General features: G+C 35.7%; 1 protein-coding gene across 3 annotated transcripts in view; it reads left to right on the top strand.

Annotated features, from left to right (window-relative positions):
* Positions 1–15,949, top strand: part of LOC131929082 (ubiquitin carboxyl-terminal hydrolase 5) — an 86,121-nt gene that overhangs the window by 23,623 nt on the left and 46,549 nt on the right. For all 3 annotated transcript variants that reach the window (XM_059285275.1, XM_059285273.1, XM_059285274.1), the window contains exons 2-6: positions 2,369–2,494; positions 2,991–3,042; positions 6,166–6,284; positions 9,284–9,390; positions 13,646–13,881. In XM_059285275.1, the coding sequence (XP_059141258.1) occupies positions 2,396–2,494; positions 2,991–3,042; positions 6,166–6,284; positions 9,284–9,390; positions 13,646–13,881 (613 nt within the window). In that variant the 5' untranslated portion in view covers positions 2,369–2,395. The remainder of the gene's footprint in view (positions 1–2,368; positions 2,495–2,990; positions 3,043–6,165; positions 6,285–9,283; positions 9,391–13,645; positions 13,882–15,949) is intronic.

Here is a 15,949-nt window from a genome sequence, read left to right as displayed (position 1 = left end):
AAGGTAGAGAATTAGATCTTTTACTTACATGTGAAATTTCGTTTATCTATCTGAAATAGTACTCGAGTTATAGGCTTTTGAAAAATTCAAAGTAGAAAAAGTACCACTTCCGGTTATCCGAAATCGCTCAAAAGTTGATACGGATCTACGATTTTGATATAATACTTGTATATGAAATTTCATCAACCTAGCTGTAACGGTACTCAAGTTATCGTGTTTACACACGGACACACACACACACACACGGACACACAGACATACGGACAAGATTGCAAAATTATGTTTTTCCGTATCAGTGAGATATAAAACGTCGAGATTTGCAAAAATCTCGATTTTTTTTTTTTGCACGATTACAAGACTTTCTCTATACTTCGTATATACGAGAAAGTAAATAATCCTGATCTGACTTTAGAGGGTAGTTTGTCCTAGGCGATATTTTATATATATATATTGTTAGGCCAGTCTTTTATGTTCTATCTTAGGACAGTCTCTGTTAAAATATTTTACATAGTTGGATTATAAGTTTGTTAGAATAGGATCATACAAGTGATACACAAAGCAAATTATCAGGAACATTTATTGTACACATTTGAACACGACATAGGTAGTTTGATGACTGGTTGATTGTAAAACAAGTTAATAAAAAGTCTAGTGACAATTTAAGCGCAATTTCCTTATGTTATCCATAACAAATTTTAATTTTTCGTGACCGAACGAAAGGATATTTTTTTGCGCTAAAAACCTACACGATGCTCAGTTTAAATTAAAAATATCATCCTAGGCCTACACAATGCTCAGTTTAAAAATTCTTAATTAATTTTTTGTGACCGAACGAAAGGATATTTTTGAAAACTTTCTTCGGCAATATTGTTCTAAATTATGGCAGGAATCTATTGGTAAATGTTTCAAGTCGCTAAGTGGTCTGGTTGCCGAGATATGGGCCAAAAAACTGCATTTTTTCGAGGTTTTTTGGCTTTTCCGGGAAATCCAGGAAGGAATTCCGGGAATTGTTTTGGCCCACAATCATCCTCGGAACTTGCTTAACATATTTGCTTTTGGAACTAGTCCTCGATATTGCTTCATTGAGGAGGAGATACGACTTAAAGCTGCGCACATCCATCCATCCATCCATCACCAGAAATGACGAGTTAAAAATCGCAATTGTCCAGTATGGAAATTGCGCTAAAAAAACAAGCTGTAGGAAACAAAATGGAATCCAACGGACACAACAGCTTGAAGTCTTGAATTTTGCAGATGTGCGCTTCCTTCTCACACATGGTCAACAACAAGAACAAATTGTGCTGATTGAAGAAGCAGTAATAACTGGGTTAATGATACAGTTTAGAATGAGCATTGTTAAAATGCTTTTTAACTTTCTAACCTCTACATTCAATGAATAAACAGAATCAGGCGCCCCTGCTGTAGTGGAACTGGTTCTCCTAAGAGAGCCTAGTGATGCCCTTGACACTTGGGCAGTCACTGAGGTGTGTCCTACTTCACAGTGATTAATGTATACTCGAGGCAGTAGTGTCAAAAAACTCGCACTTCAACAACTATTATCCAAGAAATACAGCACCTTCTTTGTTTACATTTAAGTAACTCAGTTTTAGAACTTAAGGTCATGCTGTGAAAAATAAAGAATCTATATATATAATTCTCTTCTAGGAGCCGTTAGAAAACAAGCTGCAAGCGCCTCCTTGCAGTCCCCTCTCTTTCTCTCTATCACTATCACTACCACCCCCACCCGACCCCCACATTGTCTGGTGAGCTGTGGTCACGCTAAATGTTTACAAAGCTAAATGTTTACAAATCGTAGAGCCGTAGAGTCGGGTTTCTATTAGGGGCAGATAATTTAGTTTGATTTTAAACTTAAAGGAGGTAACTAAGAAATAACTAAGAGGAGGCTGCATTCACGGGGGGGGGGGGGGGGGGGCTGTAGGGTCGGGGTTAGGGGAAAGGGGGGGGGGGGTAGTGTTTTAAAGCAAATATTTTCAGTGGCAGCATTGGTACTGTCGAATTCACAAATTATGAGTTACTGAAAAGTAGAAAATAAAACAACTAAATAGTGGCGTATGATACGCTGCGGGTCGGCTCGTTGGTTATAAGTTTCATCAGACAAGTTACACTTTTAAAAATAATGATTAGTAACACTTTTAGAACCCGTTGATGTGCATTTGTTTTAACATGATTCAATCAGAAGATCAGAAAGTGAGATCAGACATAAAAAATTAACCATTGGTAATCATATATTAATTAGGATTAGAAATATTTAATTCTTTCCATTTTGATATTAATATTTACATCAATGTGTAGTAAAATTTAATAAAATTATTGCTTTAATATTAACTTCTGCAATTTTTTTATTCAGGAAAGTCAAGATGGTCTTTTCATTTGTATGAATTCATTCTTAGGGATGGGAAAAAGATTTGTGCAACATTACTTTGAGAAAACAGGGAATAGAGTTTTCTTACATATCAAAAGATTCAGAAAAGAGGTAACTATTTAATATCTTTACAAAGCTTATAGTCTGCCTGCTCTAATGGGTGATGAGAGCTTAGACAAAAATATTAAGTATATTGAAACACCTGACCAAGAAATGGCCTGTAACAGGGCTGCATGGAATGTTGCAAAAAGTATCACCTATTTAATAATAATTTATGTAAGTAATGGGTGATACATTTGTTTAAATATAATGTGACATCTCAAAATTAGTCTTAACAAAATGATCAATAGTACCGCTGCAGCTGCTTGTATACACATGATCATCAGCATTATAAAAGTGTCTATGTGTTTATACTAAGTGCGTAAATGGTATGTTGCCTTTTTTGTCCAAATAAGGGGCACCCCTGTCAAAAATATTTGTAATAGACATTTTTACTTTGCATTCATTCAATTATGTAAAATGTAAGCTTTGATTTGAAATCATTTTCTCATTTACTGAAAATTGTTTGTCTAATGAAGAGATTATTTTTCACCTTTTTTTTATATAGATTCTTAAAGATCAGTGTTGCACTGCTGAGAAACCAACAAAACTAGCTATTGGTAACTATATGAAATATTATTGTTACTCTTTACAAGCAACTTGCTTCATCTGTGTGTCATTCTTTTGTCTTGCTTCATCGTCGGTCAAACCTAGTTAGAGAAATATTTACCCATTCTACCACGCTGATGTCTTTCAATGACAATGCAATGTGACTTACTAATACTTGGGTGCCAATTCATTTTTGAAGTATTATTTGAAGTATGTCTGTGTGTGTCTGTCTGTGTTTAACCACAATAACTTGAGTACTGTTACAGCTAGGTTGATGAAATTTCATATATAAGTATATTATCAAAATCGTAGATCTGTATCAACTTTTGAGCTATTTCCGATAACCGGAAGTGGTACTTTTTTTACTTTGAATTTTTCAAAAGCCTATAACTTGAGTACTATTTTAGATAGATAAATGAAATTTCACATGTAAGTAAAAGATCTAATTCTCTACCTTCTGTCAAATTTTGAGTAATTTCCGTTTACTGGAAGTAGTAATTTTCACTCTTTCCGATTTCTCAAAAAACACATGTAAATTTATAAAGTACTATTGCGCACTATTATGCACATTTTGTTTTGGTGTTTGCTTGGTGCCCAATTCTTTTTTCTATGAGATTCTATTCTATTTTTAAAAGTTTAAGTAATTAAAAATCATGTCTATATTCCAAGTTATATAAGAATATTCGAGAAAGTTTAGGGGAGATCACTCCCGGTTTATTATGTTCTGGGTCAAGTTTTTGTCTTCGCTCGCTGAGCGAAAACATAGGACATGTTCTGAATTTTCAGATGTGTGCGCATGCGTCAAAAGTAGTAAGCGCATCCTAGGTCTCAGCTGATTGTAAAATTAAATATAGCTTCTACAGAGTTTGAGTTTTTGAGCACACGATTTCATAATTTATAACTTCAATGGGCCCTACTAAAATTTACATTTTTATAAATATTTATTATTTCTTTAATTACATTCCAAGCACGTTTTAATGAAATAATGTAATGTCTAAGGTATTACAATTTTGCCTTAAAACCAGTTTAGGTATTAATTACGAAAATAATAATTAATTAAAAAATATAATTTAACCAAATTTATCTCCAATTTTTCCTTGAAAAATATTTTGCTTTAAGTGTATCAACATATTTTCAATGTCCGTCTGGCAACCAATCTTTAGGCCCACCCACCAGAATCAGTGTTTCTCCAGACTATTTTCTCCAGAGGGGGGGGGGGGGCGCGGACACTGGTAAAAGTATATATTTTCTATATAAATTCCACTTCCGTCCGGATAAAAAAGTCACAGGCTAATTATTTATGTTTAAAATCGGACACAATAAACGTACAGAAATGAAGTGGGGGGGGGGGGGGGGAATTCATAGGCCCTACTCTAAAAACTAGATCTACTTTTATCTATATATATAATTCTCTTCTGGGAGACGTTAGAAAACAAGCTGCAAGCGCGCCTCGCAGTCCCCTCTCTTCCTGTCTATCACTATCACTACCACCCCCACATGGTCTGGTGAGCGGTGTTTATAAATCGTAGAGCCGGGTTTAGTGACGACTATTAGGGGCAGATAATTTAGTTTGAAACGATTTTAAACTTACAGGAGTAACTAAGAGGAGGCTGCTTTCAGGGGGGGGGGGGGGGTGTAGGGTAGGGGTTGGGGGAAAGGGGGGGGGGGGTTAGTGTTTTAAAGCAAATATTTTCAGTGGCAGCATTGGTACTGTCGAATTCACAAATTATGAATTTCTGAAAAGTAGAAAATAAAACAACTAAATAGCGGCGTATAATACGCCGCGGGTTGGCTCGTTCTTAATAATAGACTCAGTGTAGTTATAACACAATCTCAATACGTTTTATGAACTTGGCAGATGGAAGTTTTCGGAGAAATCGGGCCTTTACTTTCAGCAAACAAATATTTAGCCCTGTTTATAGGAAGCTGTTTCAGAAGGATATAGACAGGCAATTAAAGAAGCTGGGGAAATGGCTACCATGGGGTTGTGGTGGGAAGGGTTGATTGTAGTATGGGATGGGAAGGAGGGGTAATAACATGTGGATAATGTCTACGACCCATGCTAATATACATAGCATTATATTTATAAAAACTGTCTAGCTCCAGTAGCTGGCATAAAATTTATAAAATCTTGCATGTTCTCTAATTTTTAGATAATTCATTGTTGAATCGCAAGCACCGTGGCTACACCATTTTGCTTTTTAAAAAAAATAAAGCTGTGTGCCCAATATCTACGTTTTTTTTTTACTTTGATTACTCTTTATTTTATTTGTCTGGGCCTATATAGCAGACGCTCCGGGTCAAGGTCATGCTTGTTTTATAAAATGTTCTATAACATGTTCTGTAAGTGTGAACGCTAAAGTATACATGTTCTGTGAAGAAAATTGTTCCAGATAAAAATAAATTTTGGCGGGCTTTGTGTTCTGGAAATGTATAGCATACATGTCGTAAGTGTAACCGCGGTATTAGGCATCATCATCATCAGCGTCATCACACAACACACATTTCCCACACAGATCCACTTGTCCTTAACAACACAGGTCCTATCAGCGTTGTCCTCCCATCTGGGGTCCTCAAAGCACAGGTCATCAGAGTACATGTTCTCCCCAAATGGATTTTCACATCATGGGTCATATCGACACGGGTCTTCACAGCACAGGTTTTCATTGTACGGATCTTTAAACACGGTCTTCATAGAATGGGTTTTCACACACAGTTTTCATTATGAGTCCATATATCACAGAGACATAGCCCGTATGAAAATCATATCAATGTAACTTGACTGGTTCAGATTGTTATAGGGTTTACCAACTGTATTATATGTCCGCAGACTGGATGTTGAATTCTTTTAAGCTACTCCATCATGTTATGACCATGTTATACTGCTCCACCATGTTATACCTGTGGTCTATGTTTTTCTTTTCTTTTTTTCTTATTTAAATTGTGGTTCATTATTATAAATCTTTATATATATATTTTATAGTCTTATTTTTAGTGCATAATTATATGAATCCTTGTATTTAAAACATTTTTTATTTTAGATTTTTAACTTAAAACCTTTTTTTTTTTTTAAAAACAATCGTCTGTACATGTTTAAAACTAAAGCTAATTTATATTTTTGTTACACAATTTAGGAGTTGAAGGTGGTTTTTTAACAGATGAGAAACGTATTGAATTTGAAGATAAAACATCAATTGTGCTTTTACCTCATTGGCTTGAGGTTCCTTTTCCAAATGAAAAGATTCCAGGAAAGGTAACAAGATTTTAGCAGGGTTCAAACAAAAAGATGTGATACTAAGTTTTTATAGATTATAATGACAATGAAAACAACTTGTTTAATTGATGAAAAAGATGTGAATATTCTGTAGAAAAATGTCGACAAAGTAATTGTAGAATCTATAAATAATGAATGACCTTTTCAAGTCCAAGAGCAGATTGTCACCACTACGATAAGGCCTACACCTTATTCTAGTCATTCTGTTTTGCATACATATCTCACATGCTATAGTGACTGATATTCCCTCTAATCTGCATGGTCGCGCGGCCGCGCAGTATTTTTGAACATGCTGCGCTGTCATTTCGTAAAATGCATGTTACCTTGTATAAGACTTTTAGAACCGCATGGACAAAAAATACACGATGTACACTAGATTTTTCCCCTCAGAAAGTTAATAGTGACAATTACCCCTCAGACACCCCCCCCCCCACCAGATACTACCACCTCCGAGCAATTACCCCTCATCCAGTTATGGATAAATTAGGGTTAGGGTTAGTTTTAGGGTTAACTGTAGGTTTAGAGTTAGGTATTTATGTTAGGGTTAGCTATAGGCTTGAAGTATGGGGTTAAGATCAGGGTTCTTCAGCATCGGGGGGGGGGATGGTGGAGGGGAAATTTGACGGAGTGGTAATGTCCTAGACACAAAGCTGACATATCATTATCATCAATAGAACTAGCCCAAAGCATAAACAACCAAACATCCTTGTGATAATTAAAAAAGAGACTGCAGCAAGATATTATTTTCAACGAGAGGCTTCTGAAAACACAGTTTCAAATAAAAGTTATTGACTATGGTTATGGAAAATTGACAATAGATGTTGATTGAAATGAAGATCCCAATGTTTTTAGGCACTTAAATCCTTGTTATTTTGAGTTATTTTGTTATTATTGATCATAGTAAACTGTACATGCCACAGTAAGGGATTCTTTTTCAAACTAATTTGCAAGACATCTGTACATTTTTTAGAATGAAACTTGTGATGGGATACCATGTACTTCTAAACTTAGAAGACTACTGGTCCACTGAACCTGATCTCCATGTTTCATACATTGATAATGTAATGCCAAGATAAAGATTTGAAGTCAAAAGGCCATTTATATATACATGTGACAAGAATTCAATACTGGCTACAATGCGAAACCAAGGTTGAATAACAGGCAAATGATAGTGTGAGCTCACATTCAGTGATTACATCAAGACCTGTTCGTAGAGGCAAGAATTTCACTTCAACCCCACCACAAGTTGATAAATCAAAGAAGAAAAATGCAGAAGTTATGCACAATGTGCAACAGAAAAGATTGAGAACAGAGCGGACAGTATATGTGATGTCTGCAATGGCTGCATATATTACATAACATCACGTAACTGCTTCCTAAAGCTCCATTCATAGATGACTATACACTTATAAAGGACATAAATGTGTTCTCATTACTGATATTTTCAATTTCTAATATACCACAGCAACAAACAAATGTTTGATCACTTTTAGAACAAACATATTGACATAACTCACGATGCAACCTATTTTCGATAATTTTCCCTTGACGCCCATAGGGACACATGTCCCATGCTGTATCTCAAAAACTATTTAAGATATAGGAAAACCGTTAGCAATTTTTAAATGCACGTGTCATTTGACGACATACTGTGTGCACAGATATTTGAAATTATGCGTGCAATAGTTGTGGTCCTGAATAGATTAACAGATTCATTTTCTAAAAATGAAACCACAACAGTCAGCACAATGATTTTGTGTGATTAGATCAGTTCTATTTTATAATTGGCATGTACAGTATCAAAAATATTTTGATTATGTTTCCATTCTCTTGCTTCGGTTGCTTAAATTTTTTACCAAACCATTAAATGTTTATTTTCACTGAAATTCTTTTGAGTTGGTAATAGAAGGGAATCATTATCATAGTATTTAATAGCAATAGGAATGGTAAGTAGGTCACCAACCAGTTCTATGGCTCAATAAAACCTGCATGAGCCATAGAACTTGTTGGTGACCTACTTACCAGCCCCATTGTCTGGAAGAAACAGGTGATGATGCTTTCCTAATAAGGCTGAAATGTTACATATCTTACTGTTAGTTTTAAAAAATGACCACCCTAATATATATTTATGTAAGTATAGTTAGGTAAAAAAAAAAGTATAAATATACTAGCGTACCCGTCCCCGCGTGTTGCCGCGGAAACAGAAGAAAGTCCAACGAAATATATAAGAAGGGTTTCATCCATGCGTTAGTAATCCTATATTCTTAGACACGTGACCTTGTTTTTTAAAAGTGAGTTATTGAAATGTAAATAAGGCATGCAATATCGGGACTGGTTTACCTACACTACCGCGTGAAAACCTTGAGTGTACATTTATCACTCACCGAAATAATGAAAATAAGTAGAACACACTTCGGTGACCACCCATGTGTCAGGAAGGTAGAGGGGTGCCGCCCTTGCGAAGTTAAAAATGATTTTTTTTACAGAACCTTTCCTAGAGTGTAAAGCAAAGTTTGATGGCAATCGGATGAACGGCGAGAAACCGCAATCGACTTTTATTTGTATATACTGTATATAGAGAAAAATCGCACCCTCCAGTGGTCCCGCCCTTGCAAAATTAAAAATGATTTTTTTACAGAACCCTTCCAGGTAGTATTCTAATCAACTCCCCAAAGTCCCATGCCTATCGGATGAACGGTGTTAAACTGCAGTCGACTTTTATTTTTTATATACCGTATATAGAGAAAAAATAAATCATGCCCTGCAAATTTGAAATTTTTTTTTCGCAGTAACCTCCCCAGGAATATTCTCAACAACTTCCCAAAGTTTCACGGCGATGTGATAAGAGGTGTAGTAATGCTTAAAAGACAAACAGACAGACACACATACATTGCTAGATAGATAGATAGATAGACAGACAGACAGACAGACAGATAGATATTACGAATTTGTGTGCACAGTTTTTTAAATATTTAAAGGTTCAAGCATTGGCTAGTATGATATTAATGTCTGAAGATGCATCAAAGAAGGAAGAGGTGGCTGCAATGGCAGGAACTTGGGAAGGGGAAAAGTTGAAAGTTTCAAAGTGAGTTCTGTTAAATGTTAATATCTTTTTTTAGTTACATAAAATCTGTAATGAAGTCATGATGGGTTCTAATATAAATGAAAGTCATTGGCCTGAAGTCTAGATACCAAATGGCCCATTTGCTTGTTTCCTACGAAAAATTAAAAAAAAAACCTTGTTTCTCATGGTTTGTATGCAGCCTGGAACGTCTGGAAAAAGTCTACAATTTAGAAAGGTGAATTTCAGACTTAAAGCGTTTGAATTTTAGACCTCAGTTGTTTTGTTGTGACTGACAGTGTGAATGTATTAGGGTTAGTTTAAATTGTCATTTAATGAAAGAATGATAGTGAATGGAGATGTTGACCTCTCAGTTTTTACCTGCTATTTTTCATTATTTTTGTCTGAGTTTGCCAGCAGGCAGTCATAACAAATAATTAGGGTGTGAATGGTTGTCTATGTATAATGTATGTACCTGTATTTTTAATTCACCTTCCATTAACCCTTTGAGCCCGGGCCTCCCTGGCCTAATTTCTTCCATTTCCAAAGCTCCCAGGCCCAAAACACTTTTTCATATATCTGCTTCTAACTTTGCCTATAACTTTTGAGATAATCAAGCCACATTTGATATCAAGGCTCAGTATCAAACAACAATTCAGCAAGATTCAGAAATTCTTTGTTTTTTTTTCACAAATCCAAGATGGCGGATGGCCGCCATCTTGGATTTCTTCAAAAGTCTACAACTTTTGAACCGTTTAAGATAGTGAAGCCAAATTTAGTATCCAGGCTCAGGATCAAGTAACAATTCAGCAAGATTCTGAAGTTCTTTATGTTTTTTTACAATGTGTGAACATAACAATATAACTATTATGGTCAAAGCCCAATGTCGGCCAAAGCACGCATTGGCCTGCCAAGTCCGAATTAGAAGATCATCTGGCTAGGGACGACCGGCCAGTCTGAATCATGAGCAGATTTTGGGTTTTTCTTATACCGTAAGGATCACGAAATTAAATCGTTATTGATTATTAAGAAGCATTCAAATTATTTTACTATAGTCTCAATCAATATTATCTCTCGTTACAAAAAGTTGAACTTTTATGGCTTTTAAAATTACATAGTAGCTTGTTATTTTTACACTTGCAGCGATTTGTTGAGCACTTGGTTGTGCAATTGCAACGAGTGTAGCCTTGGCCACCGGTTTGTTATTGTGAAGATGCGATGCTTCGTTGTGATTTTTTTCTCAGTGCCAACGGAGGAGCATACTGTTGTTTTAGAACACCATGTTCCGCTCCTAGCTTGTAGAAAGCGCCCTCGACGCTCATGTTAACTGCAATGAGCTTCGGGTATCACCGCGACCTCTGTCATTATCTTCCACTTCAGTTTGTTTAAAATTTGTAGCTTAATTTGTTAGAATCTTAGCACCTTGAGTTTGCAAGCTAGTATGAGCTGCTGACCTGTTGTCCATGATTTCTTGTTTATTGTGACAGAATCTGCAAGTAATGTTCCCTCTGTACCCTTTGTCTAGTTTATTGGCCATTCCGCAAATTGCATGGACATTGTTGCCACAGGATCCACAATAATGGGCTGCACTACAATGTTTTTCACAAACTACACATAATCTGTTGGCCATATTTTTGTCACGCAACTGGTCTGGACGTTCCGACACTCCATTTCTTGTTCAATGTTCTCAAGATCTTCCTCAGTAACTAAATTATCAAGAGCCTGTCTTGGTAGATTTGAAGTGTTAAGTTTCACTTTTGCTTTACATCCAAACAAGGCTCCGTATGGCGATTGTTGGTATACTTTATGAAAAGAACGGTTTTTCATAAATTGAATGAATTTGAGACTCTCAGCCCAATGAGCTGATTGATTTGTCTGCATCCATGTCATCATCATGTTTTGAACATCTTAATTGGCACGTTCTAGTGAACCTTGGGTTGGGCTATGCCTTGGATTTCCGTGAACTAGTTTAAGTTCAGGCCACATGTTCATTAGTTCCAGAAATATTTTGGCAGCCATCTGGTATGTCTGTCTCTTGGTCTGACGGCCCTTTTCATCCATGTCTCAATGCATATAGAATGCTATAGAAACAAGAGCCAAACAATACGCTACAATGAAACCGCACCCAGAATAATGAAAACGCAATCACAACTTAGTCTAGATAGGACATTGGTCGGGACATCCAGGTCAGTGCGCACAAGGCCGGCCAATGTACGAAATACGCCTTCAAATTTAAGCTCTTCAGGCTTTTGCCAAGAGAGCCAGCCAATGCAGGCTTTGGCCGCACTTTGGGCTTTGACCGTAATATATAAAACAAACACAGTCGATGGCTGTTACTCAGTTTTTTGATGGCTGTGGCTCAGTTTTTTTGTTTAGGCGGCATTGTTTGAAAAAAAAATTATTTGTACAACAAAAGTTTGCACTAATAAAATAATTGTTTTATGTACTTACTAAACATATTGACAAAACCAGAATAGCGTACCTATTTACTGTTATTATAATAATAATAATTATAACCGAATAATAAAAAATAACAGATTTTTTTTGTTGTCAGTATATTTTACAAAATGCGAACACTTCACTTTTAACTTTCCCCAAAATTTGGTTTTAGAATCATAACCCTGCACTAAAAAGACATGTCCGCCGTTTTATTATATATTAAATATTATATTAAATAATAGGACTGTGATGCTAATCATCGAGCTTGAAAACCAGCATTTGGGACAAATATGCCAGTTTCTGAAACCAGTTTTCCAGCTCGTCTAGCTCAAAGGATTAAACCATAGCTACTTTCCATTTAATTTCAAAACCTCATTAATTTTGAAATCTTAGCAAATACTGACAATTAGGACTAGACTAACCTACCCCTCCTTGTGTTTATGTAAGCTTGTGTACACTCACCTTGACTCCCGAGTACGTGTTTGAAACTGCTTGATAGTGGGAAAATTAGAAGTCATGTCCAGTTTACGCCATGACGTATTATACAGGCCTGCTGATGTCTACACTAATGTAAACTCTCAGTGACCCCTGCACAGGGTTGGGGGTTGAGGATGGATATCATACCAGCAATTTTTTATTGCAGACAAGTTTCTCAGCTATAAGCAGAAATAATTAATTAAGTAAAATAATAAAGTAAAAATTGAAAAAAAAATATTTAAGATTGACTTGGTGTGTCTCAAATCCATACCACCGGCATAGTAACTATTACACTCGTCTCAGCTATTTAGGCACTTTAGCTTAGGTGTTGAATAAATGGGGTGTTCAGGAAACTTAAGTTATACGAATAGGCCCTATTATTTCAAATGAAGTTTTATCTAAAATAAGCCATTTCCATAGCTAAGCAAACAAAGATGTATATAAAATAATCAAGGCCTGAAATAGTTTAGTATAGAAACTCATTATTGGCGTAGGTTTTGATAAGGTTTCGTCCATAAATGACGTCACACTCGGAGGGGGGGGGGGGGGGGCGACGTCACACTTTTGCATTATAAAAAAGCAATGTTAGAAAACAGATTTTAGACGTTATTTCGCGTTTTAGAAAACTTTTTTAATAAATTGTAATAGGAATTGATTAAAATACTCTATTTTGACAGAGTTCATACAAGATTTTAGAAAAATATCGATGTTTTAAAAAAATTTAACTGCAATTTTGAGGAGGGTTGTAGGCTGAGGTGTGATGTCATTTTAGGGGGGGGGGGGGTCTGGCTGTTTGTGACAACATGTGATGGAGGGGAGGGGGGGGGGGGAAGCGTAAAAAAAAAGCGTGAGGTCATTTATGGATGACTCCTAAGTAGATCTAAATCAAATTTGAATGAAATAGTTCATTTCTTTATATTTAAAATTGGAAGATGATGCCATTAGTTTTGTGTTCTTTCTTTAGTTTAAGCATGTGTCATGTGACGTCATTATTTATTGCAATCTTGTCACGACAATAAACGCGTTAGTTAGAAATCTGTTTCTACATTCGAATATTCCTCCTTGAAATAAAATTTCACCATATTATTTTCAACGACGACGTTGCCAAAAAATATTACGGACAGAGAGAGAAAAGTGTGCACAGGGGCTTTTATATATTAGGATAATTTAAAATGCATGCTTGTGATGTTTCTATATTGATCAGTTTATATTGTTTACACTCTAAGATATGCAGAGCATCTCCAAAAAATATTACGGACAGAGAGAGAAAAGTGTGCACACGGGCTTTTATATATTAGGATAATTTAAAATGCTTGCTTGTCATTTTTCTATATTGATTAGTTTATATTGTTTATACTCTAAGATATGCAGAGCATCTCCTTCAGTTAGACATTGGAAAAAAGATACCACCTTCAGGTTGGAAATGTGAGAAGTGTGAACTGACTACTAATCTGTGGATGAATCTTACAGATGGCTCTATTCTATGTGGACGTAGATTTTTTGATGGATCAGGTGGAAACAATCATGCAGTTGATCATTATAAAGAATTGAATTACCCATTAGCTGTTAAGCTTGGTACAATCACTGCAAATAGTGGTGGTAAGTAAAATATGTACATGTCGGCTAAGGTTGTGATTTGTTACATTCTCAGATCACAAGTTCTGTTTTCTGTCTTCCAGAGAGAAAGAAATAAGTATATTATAGTGTGTTGAAGGGGTCGGCGTGGTCAAGTCGGTAAAGCTCATGGTTGCTAAACCGAAAAGTCACATGTTCCTACACGCTGACAGATGAGGCTCTAGGAGAGACAACTCCAAAATCAAACAACTCCCTTCTTGTAGTTTGTTCTTGGGTGGACAAAGGCCAAGGAAGCAAATCCAAAAAGAAAAGCAGGCTGAAATCTGAGTCAATGGCCTCAATGGTGCATAACCAGTTGACAAGTATACTTAATTGTGTTGGATGCAAAGTTCATGGTTGTTAAATCCAAATAGTCTCGAGTTCGAACCCTCTGGCAGATAAGGCTCGATCCCTTCCAACACTAAAAATTAAGAACGAAGAAGAAGAAGAAATATTGTGTTGAGAAATACTTTTGGTTGACTTAGAATTGGAGGTTCTAAATTATCCATTATCCAACTGTTAAAATATTGTATATCTTGAGTGTCATAATATTTAATACTAGTTACAAGAAGTTAGTGTTGATCTCCCAGTGAGCACCTGCCATTCAGTAGAAAAGGGAATGCCTGTGGTGTGATGGGGCTCTTTATATCTGTACGGGGATTGTTTGTCATTAGCTTACAGGTACTTTCCTCAGTGTGAAGTATAAACAACTAAAACCACTTCCAAATTAAGCAATATCAACAATTTATTTATTATAAACACAAAACATCAACCTTTTACCAACGCTAACTTCACTTTCATCTATTATTCTGCAACCCTACTTTCCAAGCCTATTCAACTGTTACTCAGTTAACTTCAGCTACTCTCTCACTATCAGCCACAACCTCCAACTACTTAGCTTAGCCCTTTATTTACTGAATTAAGTTCTGAATGAAATTTTGTTTCAAACAATGTGTTATTTTATTGCTTTTGGCAAATTTAAAGGAAATTTTGTTTGGTTAATTTTTAATGGCCCAAATATATATTGGTATTAATAAGTACCATCAGGAATGTTGGACATTTTTTTCCAAAAAATAAAAACTTTAAAAAACAGGAATGAACTGTAAAATTTATTAATCACTAAGATGACAATTGTTATAACAGTCATTTTTATCATTTTCACCCATAAACACAACTCAAAACTATATTTCGAGTATGGTTTTAGACTGGATTTTCTATGGCAACACATCTTAGAACATCTTCCGAATGTATCAAACACAGAAAAAGGTGCCGACATTCCTTAGTGACACATTCTTGTCTGTGGTCTTTCTGGTGTGGTAACAGTTGCTGGACTGAACCTGCTTTTGCTGGAAGCTTCCAATAGAAATTACAAAGAGCAGCATAAGCAAAATATTTTGAAAACAAAAGCCTAGTCATTCAGTACTACTAATAATACTAGTATTATTTTAGTCTACTAGAATGTTATGACAGGCGTACACTACAGTGTAAAATCCATAACTAGAAGTGAGCTCCATGTATTTAGAATAGGCTTAGTGGTCTACTGTTTTATGTCTCCTGATTAAAATTTACCATAAAGATCTATATTTACAGGTATACATTATGTACATACTAGTTATTGTAGGCAAGACAATGTTCTGTAATACATATAACTAACAAATATTACTAACAAATAGAATTGCATACAAATAAACTTTACTAAACCTAGCAAACTATCCTGCAACTTCTTTCTTCATTCTTATTCTTTTTACAAGCTTTTATTACACTCACTTCCTCTGTCTGTCTATATCGAAACGCCGGAGCGAAAATTCGTACACATCTGACAGATACGGTTCGTAATTGGTACGTGGGTCAAGACATGAAGACAATGCAATCTGAAATTAAATTTGACTTAATTGGATGCCTAATTAATTTTTTATGAATTAATTAAAATTCAGATCAAATTAGTAGGCAGTTCTATCCACACGCATTGTGTTGGGCATGGAGCGAGAGGGGCTCTACGTCAAAAGCACTTCATCACGTTCAATCGGCGCTCTATGGTTTTTAGTCGGGTCAG

The sequence above is a fragment of the Physella acuta genome, unplaced genomic scaffold, assembly GCF_028476545.2.
Source record: "Physella acuta isolate Inbredline_101_S28 unplaced genomic scaffold, ASM2847654v3 ptg001592l, whole genome shotgun sequence".
In the NCBI taxonomy this organism is placed as follows: domain Eukaryota; kingdom Metazoa; phylum Mollusca; class Gastropoda; family Physidae; genus Physella; species Physella acuta.
This window is presented reverse-complemented; position numbering and strand designations above follow the sequence as displayed.